The sequence below is a fragment of the Platalea leucorodia genome (genome assembly GCF_965183815.1).
Source record: "Platalea leucorodia genome assembly, chromosome: Z".
NCBI lineage: Eukaryota > Metazoa > Chordata > Aves > Pelecaniformes > Threskiornithidae > Platalea > Platalea leucorodia.
The window spans coordinates 91,338,208-91,363,378 of NC_138858.1; the positions used below are offsets into that span (position 1 = coordinate 91,338,208).

A 25,171-nucleotide genomic window follows, 5' to 3' on the forward strand; every position below is an offset into this window, starting at 1 on the left:
TTTGGGGGCATCCAGATCCATCCTGTCCCCTGCGTCCCCACCCCATCAGCCTCTCGTCCTTGGGCTAGTCCTCGGTTTGCATCTCCCTCCGGCAGCAGCTAGCGGGAAAGGCGGCCGCGGGCAGGGCACCGTCAAGGGCAGCACCCGTAGCCCCCCACTCCATCGAGCCGGCAGCACCCTCCCGGTCCCGGCCCGGTGATGGGAGGCGGGTGGGCGATGCACAAAGTGGCAGCCTTTAAAGGTGGGGAGAGCCTGCGTGAAGAGGGGCCGAACCTCTCCCGGGAGGCAGTCGGCTCTGTGGAGGGAAGGAGGATCAGAGGTAGCGGGGGCCGGGGCAGGAGGAGGGGATGGGGGAGGCGGGGAGGGGGCTCAGCCGCTCGGGGTGTCCCCATCACCGAGCCCCCCACCTCGCCCAGTGGAGGGGAGGATGCCAGGGCAGGGGAGATGGGGGTGATGCTGGGGGGCACAGCGATGGTACCAGGGTGGGAAAAGCCCCCCGCTGCTGGGAGACCAGTGCCAGGCCTCCGGGAGGGATGCGTTGGCACAGAGGATGCTTTTTGGCACCCTCCTTTCACCAAGGCGCCAGGCACAGCCCCAGTCTCTCCATCACACAGCAAAAAGCACCGCAGCGGTTTTTAACCAGCTGGTTTAGTGTTGGGGGGGCTCTGGGGGCCCTGTTGCAGCTCCCCCCTTCCCACTCCCAGCCCCATCAGCTATCGCCGCCCCGTCAGGAGGCTGTGCATCCCTCCATGCTCCGTTTGCTGGGCCGGGAAGGTGCTAAGTACCTTATAAACAGCCTGGTAGGGAGCTGGGGTAATGCCCCGGGGGGTGAAACACCCCTGTGGGGTGTGCCGGAGGGGACAGCACACAGGATGAGGGGTTTGGTACAGAAGCCACTTGCCTCCGTGCTTGTGCCTCAGTTTCCCCATCAGTGCAAGGGGCCCCATAGGAAAGGCGTGATGGAGAGCAGCAGGGTACCCGCACCCCCATCTGCGGGAGGGTGGGGGACCTGATTCAGTGCTAACGACCCAAATTAGACCTCCCCTGATGCCTTCTCACCTCCTGGGCCAGGAATTCAACCCAAAACACAATCTGCAGCCCCCAATAACCACAAGCATGGCATCTCCCGCTCAGGGGGTCCCCTTCCACCCCAGTGGGGACATGCAAACACCCCCCCATCCCCTCCCTGAGGCTCAGCACCCCTCAGGGGCCGCAGGGCAGGGCTGTGCCTCAGCCCCTCCAGCCACAGGGGATGATTGATGGCCATGGAGCCGTCATCACTCCCAGCCCTGTCCCCCCCCAGTTTGGGGCAGAGGGTCCTGGGGAGCCGTCAACGCAGCGGTGGGGGGGCTGGCTTGTGCAAGCAGCCCCTGCGGGGCGAGGAAAGGCTGAAGGGACAGGGCTGCCTGTCAAAGCCTTCTGCGTGTGGCCCTCGCAGGGAAGAGCCCTGGGAGGGCAGCCCCTGACCCCCCCCTCCCCATCCTTGCATCCCAAATGGGGCACCCTGCTCCCTGCAGACGGGGCCTGACCTGGCCCCAGGTCCCCCCCCCCAGCCCTGGCATCCCCCAGGGGCTCAGCCCTCCTGCCCCACACCTGGAGCAGACTAAAGCCTGCCTTTGTGGCAGGCTCGGCTCCCCTCTCGGAGCCAATCTGAGACACAGCAGTCCCCCGCACGCTCCCGAGGGGCTCCGGACCCTCCACAAATACCTGCTGCCTCCAGACCAAGGCCAGGTCAATGGGTTATAATCATCTCCCTGCTGCTCGGTAATCCCCCTTTGTCTCCTATTCACAAGCAACACTCGTTACCCTGCGTAGGATGGCGGGGAGGGGGGCTGCCACCGGCCCCCCCATTCCGAGGGGAAGGATGCTGCCAAGGTAGGCAGCACACCAGAGCCAGGGCAGCGGGCACAAGGCTCCTCGCAGCCGTGGGAGGAGGCAGAAGCATCCCCTCGCCGGGATGGAGGATGCTCCCATGCCTCCCCCCCAGCCCCAACCCCACCATCCCCAGCACGGAGAGCCAGGAGTGCAAAATAGCCTTTATTGGGGAAGGACAACACCAAACCAGCAACTTTCCAGGCTCTTCTGCACCTGGAAGGGAAAGGGAAAGGGTCTTACGCACGGGCATCCTGGGCTGACCCTGCTTTGGGGCCAGGCCCTCCCCAGCCCCGCTCAGTCAGGAGATGGGGGGCAGGCATGGGCCCCCTCCCAGCCCCACGGGGACCCTCGCACCCAGCTACCCCATCCCGCTGCCCCGTACCTGGCCGGGCTCCACCGTGGCTCCTGCTACTTCTTCGCCGCTGCCTTCTTACCCCGGCCGGCTCCTCGCCCCTGCGGGGACGGGGCCATGGCTGAGCACGGAGAGCCCCCAGCCTGGCCCTGCGTTTCTCCCCCATTTTTGAGTCCATCAGCCGATTAGCATCACACATCAGCCCCTTTCCCTCCCCAAGAGCTCCCAGTCCTGATCTATGAGCATTAACCCACATCCCTGGCTGCCACGGGTAAGCAGGAGATAGAGGGACACCCCAGCCGGCTCCTACCTTGCTGGGAAGAGGATCCTCAGGGGAGACGTTGTTCCTGCTTGGGAGAGAAGGGGCAGGCTGGGATTAGGGGTGTGGGGTCCCAACAGCATGGGAGACCCCCTGCTCCATGGCAGGGCTGGTGGATACGTTTCCCTCCATCATACTCACAGCTCATCCTCCTTCTCCAGCCTCCTCTTCTAGGGGGGAGAGAGAGGAAGATGTAGACAGCAGGGCCAGGCACACGCAGGCGGGATGAGGACTTGCTACGGATGAAGATCATGGCTCACCCCCATTACAGAGGGGGCTTTGGGGCTGGGTGGGAGCAGGGAGCAGCCCACCCCTGGGATCAGGGCACGGGAAAGCTCCCAGCAGAGGAGGCTGGGCCCCCGCTGTGGCACAGGGACCCCCCCCGCACACCACGTCCCCAGCCAAGGGGGTGCTCACCTTGGCAGTGCTGCCCTTCTTGGCAGCTTGGCCCTTGGGGGGCTTCTCCAAGACCTCCTCTGCTGGCTCCTCTTCCTCGGCATCCTCCTCTTCCTCTTCTTCCTCCTCATCCCAGGACAGGTTGGGCATCACTGCGGGAGAGGCCGGCTGAGCCCCCGCTCCCAGGGAGGGGTCAGGGGGCGGCGGTAGCCTAGGACTTACTGGAGACGTGCTGCCCGCTGATGTAGACGGGGCCGGAGCCAGCTCTCAGGTGGAAGGTGACCGGAGGCGTCAGCTCCACTCCCACCAGGGTGGCCTGGGAGAGAGGAGGGTGGCAGCACCCAGCGGTGGCAGCCCCCTCCCCGGGGCAGCCCCTGCCCTGGGCACTCACCATGGGTAGCACGGAGGGCTTCAGCGTGGCCAGGGGCACCGGGGCGCGAGCATCGCCCTCCTCGGCTGGCACAATCTCCACCACGTGGAACTCATCCCGCGCCATCTCCCCCAGGCAGATCTTTAGGGAGCGAGAAGTGCATCGCCCCATGACACCCGTGGCATCTGGGCACCCCTCGCCCGGGACCCCCAGGGGTTTGGGGGAGACTGGGACCACCCTACCGTCCGCAGAGCCAGCTGCTGCTCGCACTGCCACTCCTCCGGCACCTGGAAGGTGTAGGAGTCCCGCTCGCTGCTCAGCTCGCACCCTGCGGATGGGAGGGTGTCAGAGCGGGGCTGCTCCATGCTGGGGGGGGGGGGGGGGGGGGGGGAACAGCCCAGTGCAGCCTCCAGCCCCCCAGGGATGCTGCTGGGGGGACCCCATGCCTTACCCCAGATCAGGGACACAGGCTTCTCAGATTTGCTGTCGATGTCAACGCTGTCCGTAAGGGACATGGCTCCGGGATCCCTCAGCCTGGGGGAGCACACGGTGTCACTCTGCAGGGCCCCCCCAGGCTGCAGGGCCCCCCAGCCCCACACCAGCTGCAGCCAGAGGCCCGGGGACCACCGGGGCAGGTCACCCCTTGCGCTCCCTAACGCCTCATCCCCAGAAGTGACGTAGCATTAGCAAAAAAACTCACCCTCCGACACTCAATTACCAGCCCAAAACCAACCTCCAAACACACCAGAGCACCCACTGCCCCAGCGGCTTATAAAGGCAGAGGGGACCCCACCCAAGCACCCACCCAGTCAGCACCCCCACCCTTCTTAAACAGCAGCAGCCCTTGAGGGGCAATTAAAGCCCCCAGGTGTGTGTGAGCCACGGCCCGGAGCCCTGCCCTGCGTTGCACCTGATGAGCAGAGGAGCCCCTCCATCCCACCCGGGCGGTGGGTGTCCCCTGGTCCCATAGCACCCCGGTGTGGGGCAGGGGGGGCCGCCACCCCAAAAGCTGCAGCAGGAGAAGCGTCGGCCTCGTACCCCGAGTGTCCCCACTGAGTCCCAGCCTGCAGTGGGGGGGTGGTGAGGGGGGCCCCGTGTCCCCCCGCTGCCCCGGCCCTCTGGGAAGGGGTTGCTGCGGGCACAGCCCCCCTCGGGGGTCTGCAGCGCCAGCCCCCGGCCCCGCTGCGCGCCCCGCCGGGTGCACGGCAGCTCCGCGGTGCCGAGGGGCTCGGCGAGAGCAGGGACCCAGCCGGCTGCAGCGCTGGGGTCCTGCCGGGTGCTGCGTGGGCTGCCACGGGTCACCGTGCCCTGCCGTGTGCCACCTTGGCGTGCCGTGGGTCACCAGGACCTGCCGTGTGCCACCTTGGCGTGCCGTGGGTCACCAGGACCTGCCGTGTGACACCTTGGTCTGCCACGGGTCACCGTGCCCTGCTGTGTGCCACCCTGGTGTGCCATGGGACACCGTGTCCTGCTGGGTGCCACCATGGGGCACCGTGTCCTGCCAGGTGCCACCTTGGTCTGTCATGGGTCACCATACCCTGCTAGGTGCCATCTTGGTGTGCCACGGATCACTGTGCCCTACTGTGTGCCACCTTGGCATGCCATGGGTCACCGTGCCCTGCTGTGTGCCACCCTGGTGTGCCATGGGGCACCGTGTCCTGCCATGTGCCACCCTGGTGTGCCATGGGGCACCATACCCTGCTAGGTGCCATCTTGGCGTGCCATGGGTCACCGTGCCCTGCTGTGTGCCACCTTGGCGTGCCATAGGTCACCATACCCTGCTAGGTGCCATCTTGGCATGCCATGGGTCACCATGCCCTGCTGTGTGCCACCCTGGCGTGCCATGGGTCACCATACCCTGCTAGGTGCCATCTTGGCATGCCATGGGTCACCATGCCCTGCTGTGTGCCACCCTGGCGTGCCATGGGTCACCATACCCTGCTAGGTGCCATCTTGGCATGCCATGGGTCACCGTGCCCTGCTGTGTGCCACCTTGGCCTGCCATGGCTGTGTCCTGCCATGTGGCACCCTGGCGTGCCATGGGTCACCGTACCCTGCTAGCTGCCACCTTGGTCTGCCACGGGTCGCCATGCCCTGCTGGGTGCCACCTTGGCCTGCCATGGGTCACCGTGCCCTGCCATGTGCCATGGGTCACTGTGCCCTGCCATGTGCCACCCTGGCATGCCACGGGTGACCGTGCCCTGCTGGGTGCCACCTTGGTGTGCCACCGCTCACCTTGCCCATGTGCCCCATCAGTACGCCGTGGGTCCCCATGCCCTGTCACTTCTGCCATGTGCCACGGGCCACCTTGCCGTGCCACGGGCCCCCCTGCCGTCCCACACACCCCCTCTCCGTGCCATGTGTCACCCTGCCCTGCCTCTCCCCGTCCCCCTGTGTCCCCCGTGTCTCCCTCCGTGTCCCCCCCGTGCATCCCCAGTGTCCCCCCATGCCACTGCAGTGTCCCTCGTGTCCCCCCCGTCCCTCCCCGTGTCCCTCGTGTCCCCCCCGTCCCCCCGGTGTCCCCCCATCTCCCCCTGTCCCCCAGTGTCCCCCCAGTGTCCCCCCGTGTCTCCCTCCGTGCCCCCCCCAAGTGTCCCTCGTGTCCCCCCCCGTGTCCCCCCAGTGTCCCTCGTATCCCCCCGTGTCCCCCCCGTGTCTCCCCCCGTGCCCCCCCCGTGTCCCTCGTATCCCCCCGTGTGTTCCCCGTGTGTTCCCCGTGTCCCCCCCGTCCCCAACCCCGTGTCCCCCCCCGTGCCCCCCCCCGTGTCCCCCCCGTGCCCCCCCCGTCTCCCCCGGCGCATGCGCGCCTGGGCGGGGCCGCGCCGCCTCTTCCGGCAGCGCCGGCGGTGGCGATGGCGGCGGCGGGGCTGGTGGGGCCGGGGGGCCCGGCGGGGCGGGGGGCTCGGGGCCGGGGCCGGGGCCGTCCCGCCGGTCCCTCAGCAGCTTCTCCCCGCGCAGGGACCCGGCGAGGCCGCCGCGGCCGCTCACGCCTTGTCGCTGCCGGCCGAGGCCTTCGGCAACGATGTGAGTATGGGGACGGGGGGGGTCCCGGTCCCGGGGAGGGGGTCCCGGTCCAGGAGGGTCCCAGCCTTGGGGGGTCCCAGCCCAGCAGGGTGCCAGTCCTGGGGGGGTTCCCAGCCCCAGGGGAGGGGGTGTCCTAGTCCTGGGGGGGTCCCTGTCCCGGGAGAGGGTCCCAGCCTGGGGGTCCCAGCCTGGGGGTCCCAGTCCCGGGGAGGGGGTCCCAGCCCCGGGGGTATCCCCGTCCAGGAGGGTCCCTGTCCTGGGGGGGTCCCAGCCCAGCAGGGTTCCAGTCCTGGGGGGTTCCCAGCCCCAGGGGAGGGGGTGTCCCAGTGCTGGGGGGGTCTCAGCCCCGGGGAGGGGTTCCCAGCCCAGGGGGGGTCCCAGCCTTTGGGGTTTCCAGCCCAGGGGGGGTCCCAGTCCTGGGGGGATCCCAGCCCCAGGGGAGGGGGTGTCCCAGTCCTGGGGGTTCCCAGCCCCGGGGAGGGGTTCCCAGCCCGGGGGGGTCCCAGCCTTTGGGGTTCCCAGCCCAGGGGGGGTCCCAGTCCTGGGGGGATCCCAGTGCAGGAGGGTCCCAGTCCTGGGGGGGTCTCAGCCCCAGGGAGGGGGATGTCCCAGCCCCGGAGGGGGTCCGAATCCTGGGGGGCTCCCAGTCCAGGAGGGTCTCAGGCCCAGGGGGGGTCCCAGTCCTGGGAGATCCCCGTCCTGGGAGGGTGGTCCCAGCCCAGGGAGAGGGTTGTAGCCCAAGGGGGTTCCCTACACCGGTGGGGGGTCTCAACCCCAGGAGAGGCATCCCAGTCCTGGGGGGTCCCCAGCACCGAGGGGGTGTCAGCCTGCAGAGGGGGGACCCAGCACCAGGGGGGTCCCGGACAGATTAGGGGCTGCTTTGGGGTTTGCAGGTCCACAGCATCACCCATGAACCCCCCACCGCGGCTGTGCCGGGGGTCTGTCTGCCCACAGACCCCCCCCCACCATCACCCACAACCTGTCCCCGCTTTGCTCCCCCCCATTCCCCTTGCCCCCCCCCCATTCCCCTTGCCCCCACTCCCTTCCCCCCGCCACGGGGAGGAGAAGACCCCCCTCCCCGGGAGGCACAGCCCTGCCTGACCCCGCTCCTGCCTCCGCAGCCCCGCGTGGAGCTGGCCTGGGCCATGAAGGCGCACCAGCACGCCCAGGTCTACTTCAACGTAAGCCCTGGGGGGGTCACGGTGGTGGTGGGGCTCGTGGAGGGGGGGGCACGGTTAATTCTTTAATTTTCTGGTGTAGCTTATCTCCTCCGTCGACCCCAAGTTTCTGAACCTCACCAAAGTCGATGACCAGATCTACAGCGAGTTCAGGAAAACCTTCAGGGATCTTAAAATCGACGTGCTCGATCCAGAAGACCTCAAATCGGAGGCTGCCAAGGAGGTGGGTAGGGAGCAGGGACACACAGACACAGATTTTCCCCCCCCTTTCCCCGGGCTCCGGGAATGCCGACGCTTCTCTCCCCAGAAATGGCGCCCGTTCTGCCTACGGTTCGAGGGGGTGGTGGAGGATTTCAACTACGGCACCCTGCTCCGCTTGGACTGCCGGGAAGACTACACCGAGGAGAACACCATCTTCGGTGAGCGAGGGCCGGCGCGGCACGGCTCGGAGAGCCGCGGTGCAGGCTGGAGCCAGCACCCTCCCCGCTAGAAACGGGTGCAGGAGGCTATGGGAAGGCTGCACCCACGGATTATGCTCTTTACGTTTTTCCTCTCCCTTCTTTTAGCCACCAGAATCCAATTTTTCGCCATCGAAATCGCTCGGAACAGAGAGGGCTGTAACAGCGTCGTCTACAGCAGTGCCAGGGAGCCGGCGGCGGCAGAGGAGGCGGCGTCGGGGTGAGGATGGGACCAGTTCACCCAGTGCCGAGCCGAGGAGGGGCAGAAAGAGGGGCAGAAAGGGCCCTGCCCCTTCTCTGAATTCAGACTGTAAATAAATGTTTTAAAATGAATCATTCCTTGTGCTGCAGGTGTTGAAAGGGTTGTGCCCTAGAACAGACCAAAACCGCTAAATTGCGGAAGCCACCTTGATTTTGGCTACTCTGCCTGCGCCGCTCGGGGCCCCCGTGCCAGAGTACGATCTACCCCGACAAATTAAATACACTTTTTTTTTTAAACCCGTTTCGTGTGGAAAACTCGGCCCCCAGCAGGCAGGGGAGAGCTCGGGGCGCAGGCGATGCCCAGGCAGACACGGCTCAGTAGAAACCATTGAAGTTTTATTTGCAGTCACAATGCTTACACTGTATGCAGCAAACACCCTTACAAGTCAACCAGCAATCTGCTCACGCGAAAAAGGACCCAACACACAATCGCCAGAGGAAAGGAAACAAAAAAAAAAAAAAAAAAAAAAAAAGAAAATTAAAGAGTAACGTGGTGTCTGGGAAGAGAAACTGAAGCCCTAAGGCCCGAGTGTCTGTGGGTAGAGCTGAGCAAGAGGATGCACACGACTAGCAGCAACAATAGTGGAAAAAGTACAAGGCAAACAGGTTCCCTCCCCCATCAGCTTTCCTCCGTAAGTCAAATTTTATATCCAAAACATTTATTATGGTGACTTCGAAAAAAGATAGAATCATTTTAAAGATTTTAAAGGGGGTGTTAAATACTTCATGCTAGGCAAACCTTGTTATTAAGAACCCTCCGAGGCGGCAGGGTGGCTGCAGCGGCCCCGCGCTGCTGCGCGTGCTGCCGCAGGGGCCGGCCGCGCTTGCCGCGGCGAGCTCGCCCGCAGCCCGAGCATCCCCCGCGTGCTTCCCGCTCGACTGAAATGTGGAGGGGGAGAAAAAGAAAACCCCAAAAAACGAAAAGCAAAGGAGAAGGCAGAGCGAGGAGGGTGCACGGCGTGGGTCCGGAGGGAGGCGAGGGGCCCTGCGAGGAGCGGGTTGACGAGGGGACAGCGCCTACTGCTACACCGGGGGATAGGAGAGACACCCACGAGCAAGCACGAATGAAAAATCACGCGGCATGGCTTAGAGTTCCTAATAACAAGGGCAAGACGGTAACAGGGAGTTGCGATTTCAAGGGGCTTAATAAGAAAAAATATACATTTGGAATTTTACAATGCCTTTTTTGTTGTTGTTGTTGTTGAATTTTTTTTTTCTTTTTTTTTTTTTTTTTTGCTTCTCTCTACACTTGTCACTAAATATATCTCTGCACTTTCACACACCCACCCCTCGCCCAGTAAAGCTTCAGGCCTGCAGGACACGCTTTCCTCACTCGCATACACAACCCTCACGCCAGCACCGGTGCACCAGGACTCTGTAAAAATTTCAATCACACTTTTTTTTTTTTTTTTTTTTTTTAAACTGAGTCAATATAAACCTTGTTCAAAATGTTATGAAAAAATGTACATGTTTATACAAGGCAGGCTGCAGCAGAGCGCTGGCGTTCCACGCAGACATTCGGGTAGGGAGACGCTGGATTCTTGCACCTGGCTTATGCCCTTCCACCCCCTCCCACGGAAACAGAAGCACCCTGCCCCGGTGAGCTCAACAACCCCTCCTGTTCCCTCCTCCCTCGGGACGTGGAGTACGGCCCAAAGCGAGCGCCGCAATCCAGCCCTGGGGAAGAGCAGGGATTAGAAACGCCCTCTTTTCTTTCCATCGGAAACGGTAACCCCTCTGGGCCAGGCCAAAGAGATGCTGCTCTGTACAGGTGGAGTTGGGAGACGTCAGCTCATCATGTCGTTGCTGTTCACGCCGTAGGTGGAGTTCTTCATGGAGTCGTTCACCTCTCGCCTGAACGCCGACAGGTTTTGCGTAAACCTAAGGAAAAGGCGGAGCAGCGCGTTAAGAGCAGGAGGGTGCCCCTTCCTCCCGTGTTTTGCTCTCCGCGAGGGCCACGGACTCTCTAGGCCGTGCTCCTGCATTCGGCCGTGGGCTCAGCCCCACACAGGGGTCCCTGGCCCGTACTGACCTGTCCCTGTTCTTGGTTAGGAGGTTGCGTTCGATGCCTTCCATGAGGTTCTCAAAGCAGAGGTGCATGGCCTGCTGTTTCTCCGGAGGCTGGCTGTTCACTATACTGTTCCTCAAGTCAGAGAAATACTGGGGGAGACAAGAGAAGGATGGGTTCATTTTCAGATGAATAGCCACGCTGGCTTTGAGACAGCGCACGCGTAACAGGCTCTTGGGAAGAGGGAAGAAACGCGTTACAACTCTTTGGGTGACTTCTAGTGCCCTTAGGAATGAAAGCGAATAGGATTCCTTAGCGCCAAGGCTGCCGCAGGGCAGGGCTGGACACTCTTCCCTCGACACACAATCTCTCCGAGTCCCGACTTCCCAACCGCCCGCTCTGACTCCGTTCTGCTCCCTTCAGCCCGAAGGCTCCGGCATCATCCAAGCCCAGACAGCTCCTCCAGCTGCAACGGGAGGGTGGGATGTTTACCTTTTCATTGAGCAATATCAAGCCGAGCAGAGGCCGAGACATTGACCACTGGTTCCTGCAGTCCTCGAAGATGATGATATTCAGCACTGTTGACAGCATCTGGAAGAGGACGAGTGAGGTTTAAAACCAGCCCTTCCATCCCGCCTCTCTCCTCACCATGGCACCGTGCTGGCTCAGGAGCAACGATTCGCCTTTGATACTTCCAGGGTTGGGGACTCAACGCTACAGAGCTTTCAGCATCGTGGGACAAGGGGAGGACCTGGAGCCCCCATGAATTGGCGAGGAATTTCACTGGAGGCACATGGAGGAGGTGCTGAAAGCTATTAGAATATGAGGAGATGGCCTCAAGTTGTGCCAAGGGAGGTTTAGATTGGATATTAGGGAAAATTTCTTCACCGATATGATTGTTAAGCATTGGCACAGGCTGCCCAGGGCAGGGGCTGAGTCCCCATCCCTGGAGGTATTTAAAAGCCGGGGAGATGCGGTGCTTAGGGACAGGGTTTGGTGGTGGGCTTGGCAGTGCTGGGTTAACGGTTGGACTTGATGATCTTAAGGGTCTTTTCCAACCTAAATGATTTATGATTTACTCCTGACACACTCCATCCTGCCCCAAGGCACACGGGAAGACTGTCACACATTAGCTTCCTCCAGTCCACACTGGGGGTGTCTGCATTCCCTTCCGCAGCCTCCTTAGGCTGAAGCCAGTAGCTAACCTAGCTGGTTTGGAAGATGCAGTTTCTCTTTTTATCCTCAGAAAACACAGCTTCTAGTGCAAAAAAAAAAGCCTGCTTTTCTTTGCATTTGATCTATCGGCAAGGGTGGAACAATATTGCCTGCTTTCATGTGGGAGTCATCCTGACACGCACCAGCGGGCGAGGTTGGATAACGCCATCAGGAACACGCTGAGCACCGCTGTTCAAAGCAGTACGGCCCAGCAAGAGGCACATAAAAGTGTTTTGCTCTAAGATACGGATATCCAGATCCCAACACCGGGCCCTCTGGAGCACCAAAACCTCTGTGAGCAGGATCATCTGTCATTAAGTGACACAGGGGTACCTAAACGACACGGTACGTGTAGGTATATGCTGAGCTAAGCCTGACCTACGCAAGGAAAATGTCTCGGCTCACTATTGATCCTCTGCTGCTGCACACGCAGAGAAAACAAATCCCAGCAAGCTCCCTGTCCATCAGAGGTGTTGCGGATGGAGGCAGGAGACAGATAGCAGATGTGCTACCAGCATGTAAAAAAATTCGATTATCAAATTCGCCCTGCAGAGGCCGTTCTGAAGGCAGGCACGAGCGGCGCCAAGGCAGCACGTGCTCCAACAGGCTGCAAACCCAGCTTTCACGTGGTCCAAACACGAGTGGCCGCAGCAGAGAGATCGTTCCCGTACGCTGAAGTCTACGCAGAGCCTTGCTAAGCATGGGGACCCCACGGCGCCTGCTCTGCTGTGAGTGCACACGTACCACTGAATTGTTCCAGGGATTTAAACAAACTCTGATTTTGTTTTTTTTTTTTTAAAGCAGCAGAAAAGTGCACGCTCTCTGGTTGAAGGTATGTTTCCTGGCTTCGTTTCTATTAACTGCTAGCACTGCCCATAACTGTGTTTCTCTTTAAAACAAAAAAAAAAAAGCAAAAGCTCATTTTTGGTGACTTCCTTTCATAGATGAAATGCAAAAATGGCGTTCCTTGCACAGGGAGAACCATGGCCCCGAAGCATGGCTTTGAATCAGACCTACCATATGATGAATGTGTAGGAGAGCTGCAATACTAGCAAAAAATCCTTTTTGCTCTGGAAAAGCCCGAGGCTCTAGAGCAGGGAGCATGCAGCCCCCGTATTACATCATGCTAAGAAAATTCAGGGCTTATCGGGGAGCTTACCGTGCCATGCCACAACAAGGCCCTACGCCTTCGGTCTTTACCTGCTGAATCATCTCCGGGTGCTGCTGCATAATGTGCAGGAACCGGTCGCTCTCCTGGGTCAGAGGTGTGCTCCTCTTCTTGGTGCTGCGAGAAAGCTGCTTGAAGAGATAGGTGACAATGTGGTCCAAACAGGAGCAGCAGCCTGTGCAAACCATGGTGTCTGCAAGAACAGGAAAGGGGGAGATATTGGGGTACTGCCAGCATTTCCCTTCCTCAGATGCACCTGGGCAGGCTCCCAAGGAAACACCACCGTTTATCGGGGTCCTTTTAGGGACTTTGCAACCACCTAACCCTAAATGGGTCAGCAACCTCCTCACTGACATATTCACTCTCTCTAATGTTCCAGCTTTAACAGAGGTGAAACTCCTCCACCCATTCACAAGGTATGTCTTAACTTATCTGCTAGACCAAAATACCACGCATTCAAAGCAACCAAAAATCTTTCCCCGCTTCCAAATCAAAGCCCTAAGAGCAGGACAGAGAGCAGGAGGAGTTACCTAGTGCAGTGAGGCCTTCTGAAATGGAAGAGAGAATATACATGATTACATGAGGCTCCAGACTGGCTATAAAGTTCATGTGGTCCTGGGTAAGAACTTCCAGCAAGGAATAGTATGACTGGCTGAGCTTGGGATAATCCTGCAGGAAGGAAGAGAGAAAGACTTTTAAGGCCTCATGGCTAGCCTGTAACCACCAGTTAAGGCTTTCCACTAGACCCAACCCATTCATTAATCATCTGAAAACTGCTTACTGAATCTCCTGGAAAGAGATCAAACCAGCCTCTCTCACGGCATAACTTACGGGCCAACACATTTCCCCCCTTCTCCCCCACCAAGCGCCTTCCAAACAGGCTCCAGCAACAATGGCCCAGCAGGTTCCCAACGCTGTTCTATCAAACCATCTTTCCCCACTGCTTCGCTCTTTTCTAAATGGGGAGCGTTAGCTGACTAATGCCAGTGCTGGAGATGCAGAGATAGGAACGGCTCTCCAGGTGTCCGTGCAGAGTGCCAGATCACATAAAAATCAACACGCGCCGCGCTGGGCTCAGCGGCCTGCACTGCAGTCAGTGCCACAGGCCCCTCCGCAGCCCCCAGACTGGGAGGGACTCTGCTGGGAGTCCTGCAAAGCGGCCCCATCTCCAGAGTTGCATTTGAGCTGCGTATCTCAAGAGCAACGGTTTGGCCACCAGTATGTTAAATCAAGAACGTGCTGAATGCAGTCACAGAGATGGCAACAACTTCCTTCAGGTCCTGCTATGGTAATAAGACAGGTAAGACTTGGGAGGAATATACGCTGCCCTCTCTCCTTGATATTTTGCCAAGTAGGACTGCGCTGATAGGGTCTCAAAGCTCTGCTGCAAAAGGGATTCCTGTATAGGCGGTCTGGATAGGAGCAAGACCCTGTAGGTGGACGTCTTCAGCAAGCAGGTTGCGCTGTAATTGCTGATGCATCGAGATCTCTGCCCCCAGGCAACACAGGGAAGAACAATCCTTCACTCACAGGAAGTGTTTTCCAGATAGAGGAGGAATTATTTTGGTAATTGCTCTGCTGAGACTTGGAGCGTACCCCGCTGGAGAGCTGAGCAGCAGGGCCTTGGGTGGTGGGGTTACAGCCCTCACGCAGGACCTGCCGCTGCACATTCCAGGAGCTGTAATTTCCTGCTGGCCTGTGCCTATACTGGGGTTCCAAGAAGTGGCACGAGTTCACTTGTCTCTGTGATTAAAGTATTCCTTTACTGTATAATCTTCCAACCCTGTCTTCCCTAGCCATGTGTTTACACTGCTAATCACAGGTGTCAGCTTACCAGAAGGTCACTGTGAGGGATGGAAAGCAGAAGCTTGATGAAAGTTTGCAAGGCATTGTCCAGTGCATCGTCCCCGTACAGACGGAAGACCCCAAAGTTGACGTAGCTCCCGCTCAGTGCAGCCTTCAGCATAGAGAAGCAGATGGAAATCCCCTTGAGCTTCAAGGCATAGACTTGATCCTTTGGGACCTCCCCAAGCGTTAGGATACGATTTCCTGCACGAGCACAGAAGCGGACTCAGTATTTTAGCAATCACATCCAAACCTTTTCTCCCCCAGGGTGCAGGAAAAACAAAAGTAGAGCCATAAGGAGTGACTGAGAAGTCAGCCACAAGCACCAAAGACTTATTCCCCAGCCGAAGGTTAAGGAACCTGCTACAAGTCAAAAGTGTGGCTCTACTAGGAACCATGGGAGGGCACAACTGCATGTATTTTTGCTGTGGAAACAGGACAGCATAAGGACAGGATTGCTCTCCACTTGCTTCACGGGTTTGCCCATGTCACCTTGCACACTCGCAAGGGGCTCAGCTGGGCTCCTGCTCGTTGCTGTCATTTTCTTCCTCAATTTGCATGGCAAACACCCTGCCCCTTCTGCTTGCCTGCCTACCCAGCACTTCAAGCAGAAGCATCTCCCTGTATCTAAGCATGCATTCAGCAAGCGATTTGGCACTGCTTCCCAGCCCGGGCTCGCTCTCTGAGCTGGCAAGTGCCCCAGCCCTCGCTCCTCAAGCGAGCGGAGGAGTCAAGGGCAGACGGAGGCTGCCCGGATCCCACCTGCTGGATACTCACCATACGTAGTTATCATTTTACTCGTTTCTCGGAAGAGCAGGATGCCATTCGGTGAGGACACATCAAACTGCAGCCGTTGGGATCTAATGGAAAGACAGGAAATAAATTGGAGCTCAAACATAGCAGGGAGTAAAAACAAAAGCTAATACTCCAGCACCTCCACGTGCTGCTGCGTACTGGGGCACCCTCCTCCCAGGGCTGCTCCTGAGAGTTCAACAACTGGTAGAAAATAATGCTGTTCATTACCAAAGCCAGACAGGACACAACCACTTAGGGACAGACAAGCTCTGCTGTCGCAGAAGAAAGGGCCTATATTTCACAGACGTTAGGAATATTATAAGGTCGAGGCTGGAAATCCTGTCTTGGCAATAGTCACTAGGCTACTGTACACAAACACAGCGAACATCTTGGAAGCAGCATTGAAGGGCAGGCTGACTAGCTCCTATTCATAACATGACCAAGAATTCAGAGCTTGGCATTTTTTCCCCTACAGTGAATAGATCTTACAATTGAAGCACAGCGAGTTGTGCCGTTCACCTCTGAAATAAATGAGTGGACGTATTCCAGTAAGGATTGTCCTACTGCAAAGATGCCGCTCGGATGTGGCAAACAGTCTGACAGTACGGAGAGTCAACTCTCAAACGACTGCGCCTGAACCTTGTGTCCCTTCCACCTGGCTGTAACAACGGTCCCTTCCTATAGGGTTGTGTTCAGCTGGCTGTAAGCCAGAGCAACATCTTGGCAACCTTCCACTGCCAGATTAGACAGCTTCTGAATTATCTGAATAGCATCAGAGGTACCTCTCTGCTGGTAAAAAAGAGATGATGCTCTAAAGCGGTCATCTGGCTGCCAGATAGAACACTGCTCATTTTAAACACAGATTTTAAAAATTAACATGAGTTGCCTGCCTCCATCGTATAGTGCTGTCCTTGAAGCAGACGCTGAACAAATTCAGCGCTTATTGATCACGTCTCTTGGTCTGACTGAGTCATGACACGACTGATATCCGAACTGTTAGCTTTTCTTCCCCACTGAAACAACGCCATTTTTCCCCCCGTCCCCTTGGCAGCCTTTATAGCATAAATAGACTGAAGGAGAGGAAACACAACTGGGCACCAACACCCACACAAAAGCTGAAGCAGCAGACAGACACAAATCCCTGCCCGCTTTTAGATGCTGGAGGTTCATACCTATTATGTACCAACTCAGCCATCAGTTTGAGGACAGGTGTAGTGCAGGCTGGGTCATGGTACCAGAGTTCAATTGCCCGCTGTAGGATCGGCATGTAGGATGGGTAGCTGCAAGGTGAAAGCTAAGGAACTTTGTTGCTTTGCATGAAGAGAAAAGGTCACAATTTCTACCAAAAAGGCATATTTTGTGTAATGCACCCAAACCTTGCAAAGGAGCTTACTGAACAAGGTTAAACAGAGATGCTGCTTGCTGGGGTCTGCTTTATCACAGAAAAAAAAATAATTAAAAAAAAAAACAACCCTTAAGTTCGTTGAAGGAGTTGCATACACACTTCTTATACTAGGAAAAATCAGAACCAAAAAGGCTTTGAATGAAAGAGAAGACAGATACAAAAGATCTGTCACTGCAACAGACAGCTGACCTTCACCAGCCAAAGAGAAATCTGGAGCCCAGATACCGTGCTCTTTGAGCAGCTATGCTCTCACCAAGAAGACAAAGATACCAACTGCTGCTGGCTTTAGGGAGCAAGAGGAAAGGTTTTGTTGCTGCTGAGACACAAGCGTCCCATTAAAGGCCTTTGTGCTTTACAGGTCAAATCTCTTTAGGTCCAATCGGAAAAACCCCAAACAGTTCAAGCTTTGAGCAGATTTTTAGGTTGACTTGGTTGCAGACAGACCAAGTCAAATCTATTTTAGGGCTTAGAGACAGGACACCGAGTACTGTAAAAGTGAAGAGAAATCCCAGTCAGGATTTAGCAGGGAAAACAGGGCATTGGGATGCAGTCAGCCAGAGTTCTCCCCTCTGACAGACAGGACGACTCAAGTTTTAGGGCACAAAAAGGATACATCCACTCAAATAGCATCATGAAGCTGGTCTTGGCATTGAAGGCAAAGGCTATTCCCCTCAAGTCTCTCACCAAACCAACCAAAGTTCTCTGTATTGCAAAAGAAAAGAGATGTTAAAGGATAACACGTATATGGATCTCTCCTTCCCTGGCTCCACCAGCCCAGAGCCACTTCCCTTCCTCCCATCCCAACAGCAATACAGCCTTTCTGTGCTGGACGCCAGTCCCAGGTTAGGCAGTTCTTCCTCTTCAGCACCAGAAGCCCTCTTTAATTTGAGCCAGTGCAGTGACAGTACAGGGATATTTCATTCCCAGCAGAAGGAAAGCTGGCAGATGAGGCTCACTGCTTCAATTATGAACTACACCTAGAGCCCAAGGAGTACAGGGACATCACCGCTTCCTCATATACTGAAAGAAAAGCACTTATCACTCCAGCAGCTACTTGTCTCATTCAGAGGGCAGAAAGGCTCTCACTCTGCAGGAGTTACTTGTTCTCTCCCGTCTCTTTGAACTGAAAATGTCAAAGCCCCTAAGGCAAAGAGGAGGGAGAGCACGGATAACAGGAAACCTCCTACCCAACTTACTTTTGCCTCTTGTTCATTGAAAGTATTTGTGCTGAACATCTGTGCCACAGTCTCAAAGGCAGCTGTGAGGGGAAGCATGAACTGCTCATACTGATCCTCATCTTCCCCTGAAAGAAAAAAAACAACCAAGAAATCAGGAGGAAATAGACTGCACAGCCCTGCGCCCTGCAGTACTGCCTGTGCTAGACATTCAGACATTGCTCACCCATGGAGCTAGAGGCAGAGAGACCACGGGTTTCCAGACAGGTGATCTATCACTGCCAATAGCTGACTTAGAAAAAAGACTTAGAACAGCTCCTGCCACCTCAGGAAAACATTTGGAATATTATGAAGGAAAAATTTAGCCCCAGCCTTGGTGGTGTGCACTTCTGGACTACCTGTACTCAGCAATGTGGTGTCAAACCCGCTCTTGAGCTTCTTCCCCCTCCTTTTGCTTATCCCATTTGGCTTCTGCCGTTCCAGCATCCTTTCCTGCAGGAGCTTACAGCTCCCTAAATAGCAGGACTCAGCATACCGCAGAGCCCAGCGTCCAATCACCATTTTGCTCTGCTTTGCAGGAAAAGATCCAAATACCTAAATCCACCATGAGAAGACGCCCAAGTGCAGTGTAGAACGTAGTCCGACATCTCATGTCAGTCAGGTTGGACTGATTGTTAATGCCCAGGAAGGAAAAGTGCTCACTCTGCAAATGGAAGAGAAGAGATGGGTTAAAGGCGAACCACCACCTTGAATGGACTCCTCTATCAAGTGCTGAGGATCCCTCAATCCCCTGCCTAATTCTCAGTTTGTGCAAGGATGAGAAGTAGCGAGCTGCCCGCTTATCTTGCTAACCACATCTGCTAAGGGTCTTGGAGAACAGGCCACCAGAGGGCAACAGGCACCGCACCTGCACACCCCGGAGCAGTGTCCTATCTGCTGGCAAAGATACCAGCTACTATCTTTCATCTTGGAATTCCCCAGGACCAGATGAACAAGGAAGTCTTGCTTTGCCTCCAGAGCAGAGAAGCAATCTGCCCCCCTTACTCATGGGGACCCTTCAGGCATTAGGGTTGCTGAAAACCAGCCCTCTGCAGACAGATCCCCAGTTACTCTGCCCGCATTCTCCACGGAAACAGTAGCCCCAGACAATGCAGTCTGAATGCAGCTTCTGGGCCACACACAGGACATGGGACTGCCTGCAAAATATCCCCTAGCTCAAGGAATACAGCGCCTCGTTCAACCAGTCCATGCAAACCTTCTGGATGTGGGGTTGGGAGTCCTATCGCTACAGCATCGGAGCATCAAATGACCACACGCTTGCAGAGGCAAGTCAGAAATCTGATACTTTGCTGCTGGCTTCTAGTTGCTCATTCTAACATTTCTGATTTCAAGTCAGCACCCCAGATCCACACAGGGAGCACCATACCTGACCAGGTGTGACCAAGGAACAAGGCTGCTACCCTGACCGCTGCAAGCAATGGCACTTCTTCCAAATCAGCACTTTTAGAATGAAAGCTGGGGCACTGAAATGCTGTTATATTTTGCATTCAGTTGCATAAACAGCCCTCAGTGCTGTCTGCCTGCATGTGCAGCAGTATCAGCTGTCTCCTGCGTTTCACTCTGGAGATGGCTGTCTTTCAGTGGAGAGTGAAGAAACCCCCACATTAACCCTTTGGGGATGAAAGGTACCCCATAATCACAGCCCCTCAAAAGTGAAGGGCAGGCTTTGAACAAAGAGAGATGGAACACAGATCACATTTTCTAGAGGCTCATCTAGTATGATGGAAGCATCTGGGAGACAGGTAAACTTCAAAAGCGTGTCCAGGTATTAAAATTAGGGGATTATCTCAGCTGCACAAAGGCAGACGGAAGAGTTTGCTGTGAGACGAAAAGCAGAAGGTGAAAGGACTTACCGTGTGATTGTTCAGCATGAACTGTACGGCGCTCAGTTTCACCAGCTTTCTAACACTACTGTATGTAATGGGAGTGTTAAGGAAGCAGCAGAGTCAGGAGAAAACTTCTTGCAATGCTTGCAAAGCACTTTCCAGGGCAACACTAGAAGGTCACCTACGTCTACATTATTCAATATGTTCTAGCCTCTTTTCCATCTGTTTCAAGAGCAACCAAGTTGCATACATCTCTACTGTAGAGACCTGCAGTGACCATTTTTATTTACTCTGTCAGCAAGAACAAGTAGAAGACCATAACATAGACTGTAAACAAATTAACTGTGGAAGTAAGCTACAAAGCACTTACGATCCAAAATAAAAATAACTACATTATAGCCACCCGCTGCAATTCAGCAGCTAGATAAGACATTGAGCAAGCACTCTCACTCTGCTCTTCTCACTACCAAAAAGATGGAGCTGTTCAGGAATCTGTTACACGCAGAGCGCTGCTGTTCCAGCCGAGCATCTGGGTCACTCTTCCCCCATCCTGAGGTTTAAGCGTTCTGCGCACGCAACAGCTCTTCTGAAAAGGATATCCAATGGAGAGGTCATTGAGCAGCTGCAGCGTCTTGGAGGTGATAGGCTCGCATCGACCCCAGTACTTCAAGTTGGTGATGCTAGGGAAGAGGACAACAAGGACGGATCAGAGGGGTTTGCTCAGCTTCCCCTTTGCTGTGCGGCGGGTTCTTCCAGTTCAAAAGTCACCCAACATCATCAGCTCCACCCTCCACCGAAACCACAGACATCACAAGCCACAAAATATTGGTATAAAATTACTGTACTTACATTTGGTTGACTAGAAAAATTATCCTTCAGATAATCTTCACTACTTGGGTCCCAAGCTACACTGGCCCATACCCAGGCCCTTGGAATTCTGTGGCACTCCAGGGCTGGTTTCTGCAGCAAGGGTAAGAGAATTCTGCGGCAGTGACTACATGCAGACGTATGCAATTCTGCACCTGCACCATCCACTGTCAGCTGCAGAATTCTAGTAGCCCTTGCTTCTTCCAGGAGAGCCATTTCACCCCTTGGGGATGATGCGCAGCCAGGGCGCGCGAGGGTAGGCAAAGCCCCATGCACGTAAAGACGGGGGCGATGCTAAAGAAGTCGAAGGGGGAGCTAGCGGCTGCACGTCGCCAGGCGCACGGCACTGGGCGTCAGCATCGGAGCTACTGAATTGGTTCAAAATGCTAACGGAGGCTGCCAAAGACATGACAAAAAGCCAGTCGACAGGTTTGGTCCGGAGGAGAGCTGCCAAGGAACAGGCTGAAGAGGGTGCCTACCAGAGTGGAAGAGTTTTAAGAAAAGGAGTTGTGCTACTCTGGTACGGAACAGCACGATTTGCAAAGAAAACCTTTGAAGGAGCAGTCCCCTCCCCATCGAGCTTTCGTGGCTGGTGATTGCCAATAGTCAAGTGACAGGGCATGAGTGCTTGAGGCTGTCCCCTCTCTGACTTTGGTTTTACCAAGCAGGCACTGGAAAGAGAATCCTTTATCCTGGTGTACGGCTTATTTTTGTGTCTCCATAGCCCAGGCTAGAATCCACGGTGGATAAATCAATCCTGGATACTGTGCGTGACTTAAGCCCTGATAAAAGCTGTAATTCTCTCGAGTAGCCAGATGTTACTAGCTTCAGACTGAACAACACTACCTCATATTCCAGTTTTCCTGGTTACACCTTCAAATAAACCCTGGAATCTCTGATGCCTGCAAGCAGGAACACTTACATCTTTCCTATGAAGACGCTCAGGACCATGGTCTCGTCATTCAACCCCAGGACCTCTGAGAGACGGCGGTACAGCTGGAGGGGAAAAAAATAACACCAATTTAAAGGCTGTCAACAGAACAAGTAATGATCAAGGATTATTTTTCACTTGTTCTCCCTTTGTGGCACACATGCCCGGGAGGGTGTACGCTCTGGGCTTTCCCAGATCAGTCAAACAATGCACAGAGATGCTTGTGATCTGATCCGGACCAACGCTTGCCCTAATCACTGCTACCTCTTTTCTATCGCTAGTCATAGCAGGTTCAGAAACTGTACACAGAAGGCGGAGCACTTGCTTTTCCTAGGGAAAGGGGACATAACTATGCTCTTCCACCTGCAGCTACACGCAGTTTCTTCGTGAATTTGCCTGGAACTCTAAGCCCCTTCACTGCTCCTAAGTCTGTGAGATGGGGAAGGAAGGTCATACGTTACTGGAAAGGAAGAGAATCTAATTCTAGAGTAATGATGTTCCCATTCTTTACCTTTTTTTTTTTTTTAAAAATTTAAAAAAGGTATTTTGCATCTCTAAAGATGCACCAAGGCATTCAAAGTCCAGTACAAGTACAATTGCCTTGTGATGAAGAGAATGGATATTTATCTTCACTTTAGAGCCAAGGAAACAAGGCACAGATACTAAGCTCAGGCTCCTCACGGGTGTATGAGGCAGTGTGACTCACACACTTTCACAGGTATATCGGCCTAAGGAACCCATCTGAAGTCACAGCAGAAACCTGGCAGATAACAAAACTGAACCCAGGTCTCAAGTTCTAGGCCACTGTCATAGTCACTGGCTACTTCCTGACGCATACAGAACACGGTATTTCAAAAACAGCTCAGGGTTTGCAACGTTAACACTGGACATGTATCTAGAAAACACAGCAGACAGGTCTCTTAAATATTTTCGGCTACAAAGAAGAGAAAACAAGTAATGCCACTTGCTTTCATTTAAAAAGGGAAGCTATTACTGGACTTCATATCACCAGAGACACAGCAAAGGGGACTGATTACCTTGGAAGACTTCTGCACCTGATCTCCAATATAGATCTTCCGGAACTGCTCAAAGAAGCTCAGCATGGCAAGCTCCAGCTTCTCATTCCCAGCCTGCGCCAGACGAGAGTCCGTCAGGTTCATCAACTGCAGCACCCTGGAGAGAGGTGGGAAAAAACACACCTTGCTGATGGACACTGGGAGAAAGGAGGGATTTCTGGCACATGGTGTTGTTCCCAGGCTGCGTGCAACAGTATTTTCTTTATACTTTTTGTGGGCACTGTCGTTATGGGTCAAGAACTGACAAAACTGGTAACAAAACACTGACTAGGGCATGTTCCTCTTCTGTGCAAGGCCATTATAAGGCTTCCGTACCCCTTCTAACAGGGATGCAAGGCCTTGGTTTTAATTTGCTGCAGAAGTGAGTTTCGGGTGCTTTAGCGCACTTACCCAGGGACTGGTGCATCACGTTCTCAAACCCACTTGCGAAACCACTACCTGCTCCCCTCACAAGAGCCCGACTCTAAACGACACACTCACTTCAGTTTGGCTTTTGTTGTGAGCCGTGTGGAAACAACGCTGTGACTGGTGCACGGGCTCGAGGAGCAGACCTTGCTGGCCAGGAAGGTGGGAGGGATTTTTCGGGTAAATAACACACATGCAGCAGAACAGGGGGGACAAAAGCAATGATACTCTTTTTGGCAAGTGCCACGAAGCAGAGTGGGAAAGAAGATAAAATGTAAATAGACTTCTATGAACAGGCATCATATACGCTGGCGCTAAAATAGAAAGGTTTCACTGGCTGAAATATATACGGGGTCCTGCTATTTCCCCTTCGATAACTCATCAGCTACACGGGAAGCCAGCGCTTGATGTTATCCATTAGCCAGGGCTCACCAGCAGCCCAGCTTCCATACATTCACAGTTTAGCTCCTTTTCCTACCCTAGCTTCCAAGCAGAGCCATTAGGCTCTGGACCAGAAGACGCTCAGCGTGACTCAAGGTGGTTCATGAGTAGCAAGCTACATGTTCTCACATCCGTCAATTAAAGCTTGCACTGGAGAGGATTTACAATCACAAAAATCCAGCATGTGTTAGATGACGTTATAAGGTTTTAACAGCTATAGAAAAACTACAATATTCACAGCCTATTTACGGACAAAACCCACTTTGGATTATTACTAGGAAAAAGCCTTTTCCCCCCACCCCAGCAAAGAACCATCATGCATTTAGTTCTACTCCAACGCATGCATTTAAGCCTGGTATAATTCCCCTCTTACATGCTCTTCCCCTCTCATTCTCTTTCTTAAAACCCAGATTTCCCAATTTAGCCAAGCCACAGCAGGAGTTTGCTGACTGGCTCTACCCACTGCCGCCAATCTCGTCTTTCAGGATGGCCAATTCCACACTGTTCTTTTCAGCGAAAAGAGGGGAAGAACATGGTGGCAGCTTCATGATAGCAATTCTTTCGTTGACTTCAATAGCGGTGCAGCTAGAAAACAGTCAGCATCCCTACCGACAAACCAACTCGCCATCCATCGCATCCTGCTCATCCGTGCTGGCGAACGAGACCCTACCACCAATCACTGCCCCGATAATATAGACGAGCCACGTCAAGCGCCCTGAAACCAACAGAAGAGATCAGAACCAAGTACGTCACACATTACACGGAGGAAGCAGAGATTTGCATTTTATTTTGGCAAAGACAGGATTCACAAGGAGTATCTTTCTGCTGTAGTGCCCATCTATACCAAAATTCCTCAGTTTTCCACTTGGTGGAGAACAGGCACGACTTTACTAGAAAAGAAACGAGAATGCCAGGTCTGCCTGGAAGATTTTCATTATTTAAAGCTGTTCCACTGCAGAAAGCCACTTCCTTGTAAAACTGTATTCTATGTATTTAAACATGTGCAGGTGCCAGCAGGCAGCGTTTATTCTTTCAAAGTACACGGGGTTGGTGGAGAAGTCAACATCATATGGAGTTTTGACCCCACAAAAAAAGGTACTGTGTTAGATCAGACAATACTGTTTCAGAAGGAAGAGGAACAGTGTCCATACTTGTGCTGATGCAGCCCAACTCCTCCACGAAAGGGGAAGCCAGCTATTTTATTAGAGCAGGGGCATAACACAGCTATACCTGAACCTCCAAAGGAACTGCTTCTTTATGGTCAGTGTTAAGCAATTCCCAAACCAACCAGCTGTGCAAGTACAAAACCTCCATGCTGAAGCCACCCGATGCTGCGGACAGACACCCTCCTTCAGACAGTGGCACCAGCTGAAAACCCCACTCCCAGTTACTCATTACCAACCACCAGCTGGAGATTTCTGCCACATAGCCAGCGGGGAGGTTCAAATGAGCACTCCGTATCCTGCCTCGGATAAAAGAGGGATGGGGCAGGCAGTGCTGACCACCTGTGGATAGGGGAACATCCTCATAACTTGTCTGTGAAAGAGTGGGCAAGGAGATGCACTACATTTCCCCTAAAAAGGAAGGGAGACAGTTGTAGGACAGCAATATCTTCAACCAGCGCTGCCGTGTGTGTTGCGAGTGTCTGTCCACAGCCAAAAATATTCTACACCATACAGGCACCTCTCCAAGGGAATGTTTGTGAGATCTGCCTCCCCACT

At 55.0% G+C, this 25,171-nt stretch overlaps 3 protein-coding genes across 4 annotated transcripts in view; 1 reads left to right on the forward strand and 2 right to left on the reverse strand.

Annotated features, from left to right (window-relative positions):
• Positions 1-2,283: 2,283 nt before the first annotated feature.
• Positions 2,284-3,827, reverse strand: LOC309602443 (nucleoplasmin-like; the record flags this gene model as incomplete). The annotated part of the gene is made up of 8 exons (XM_082336012.1): positions 2,284-2,328; positions 2,538-2,574; positions 2,688-2,716; positions 2,964-3,094; positions 3,165-3,258; positions 3,334-3,453; positions 3,555-3,640; positions 3,764-3,827. 8 exons carry the CDS (start codon positions 3,825-3,827, stop codon positions 2,284-2,286), a joined length of 606 nt encoding a protein of 201 aa, XP_082192138.1.
• Positions 3,828-6,144: 2,317 nt separating this feature from the next.
• LOC309602314 (protein PBDC1-like) lies at positions 6,145-8,297 on the forward strand. 2 transcript variants are annotated; one of them, XM_082335804.1, is made up of 6 exons: positions 6,145-6,182; positions 6,271-6,336; positions 7,458-7,517; positions 7,597-7,737; positions 7,822-7,933; positions 8,081-8,297. In XM_082335804.1, exons 1-6 carry the CDS (start codon positions 6,165-6,167, stop codon positions 8,194-8,196), a joined length of 513 nt encoding a protein of 170 aa, XP_082191930.1. In that variant the 5' UTR covers positions 6,145-6,164; the 3' UTR covers positions 8,197-8,297. The 2 variants fall into 2 exon arrangements, with proteins under 2 accessions (XP_082191930.1, XP_082191931.1); XM_082335805.1 differs by lacking the exon at positions 7,458-7,517.
• Positions 8,298-8,590: 293 nt separating this feature from the next.
• The window catches only part of LOC309602969 (exportin-7-like), a 35,529-nt gene continuing 18,948 nt past the window's right edge, over positions 8,591-25,171 (reverse strand). The window contains exons 13-28 of the mRNA XM_082337156.1: positions 24,060-24,165; positions 22,566-22,701; positions 21,520-21,593; positions 20,324-20,410; positions 19,758-19,815; positions 18,439-18,547; positions 17,866-17,972; positions 17,283-17,371; positions 16,437-16,544; positions 15,247-15,329; positions 14,459-14,673; positions 13,155-13,293; positions 12,657-12,817; positions 10,734-10,832; positions 10,266-10,393; positions 8,591-10,114 (exon numbers count right to left, since the gene is read on the reverse strand). Coding sequence (XP_082193282.1) covers positions 10,021-10,114; positions 10,266-10,393; positions 10,734-10,832; positions 12,657-12,817; positions 13,155-13,293; positions 14,459-14,673; positions 15,247-15,329; positions 16,437-16,544; positions 17,283-17,371; positions 17,866-17,972; positions 18,439-18,547; positions 19,758-19,815; positions 20,324-20,410; positions 21,520-21,593; positions 22,566-22,701; positions 24,060-24,165 — 1,793 coding nt within the window. The 3' untranslated portion in view covers positions 8,591-10,020. The remainder of the gene's footprint in view (positions 10,115-10,265; positions 10,394-10,733; positions 10,833-12,656; positions 12,818-13,154; positions 13,294-14,458; positions 14,674-15,246; positions 15,330-16,436; positions 16,545-17,282; positions 17,372-17,865; positions 17,973-18,438; positions 18,548-19,757; positions 19,816-20,323; positions 20,411-21,519; positions 21,594-22,565; positions 22,702-24,059; positions 24,166-25,171) is intronic.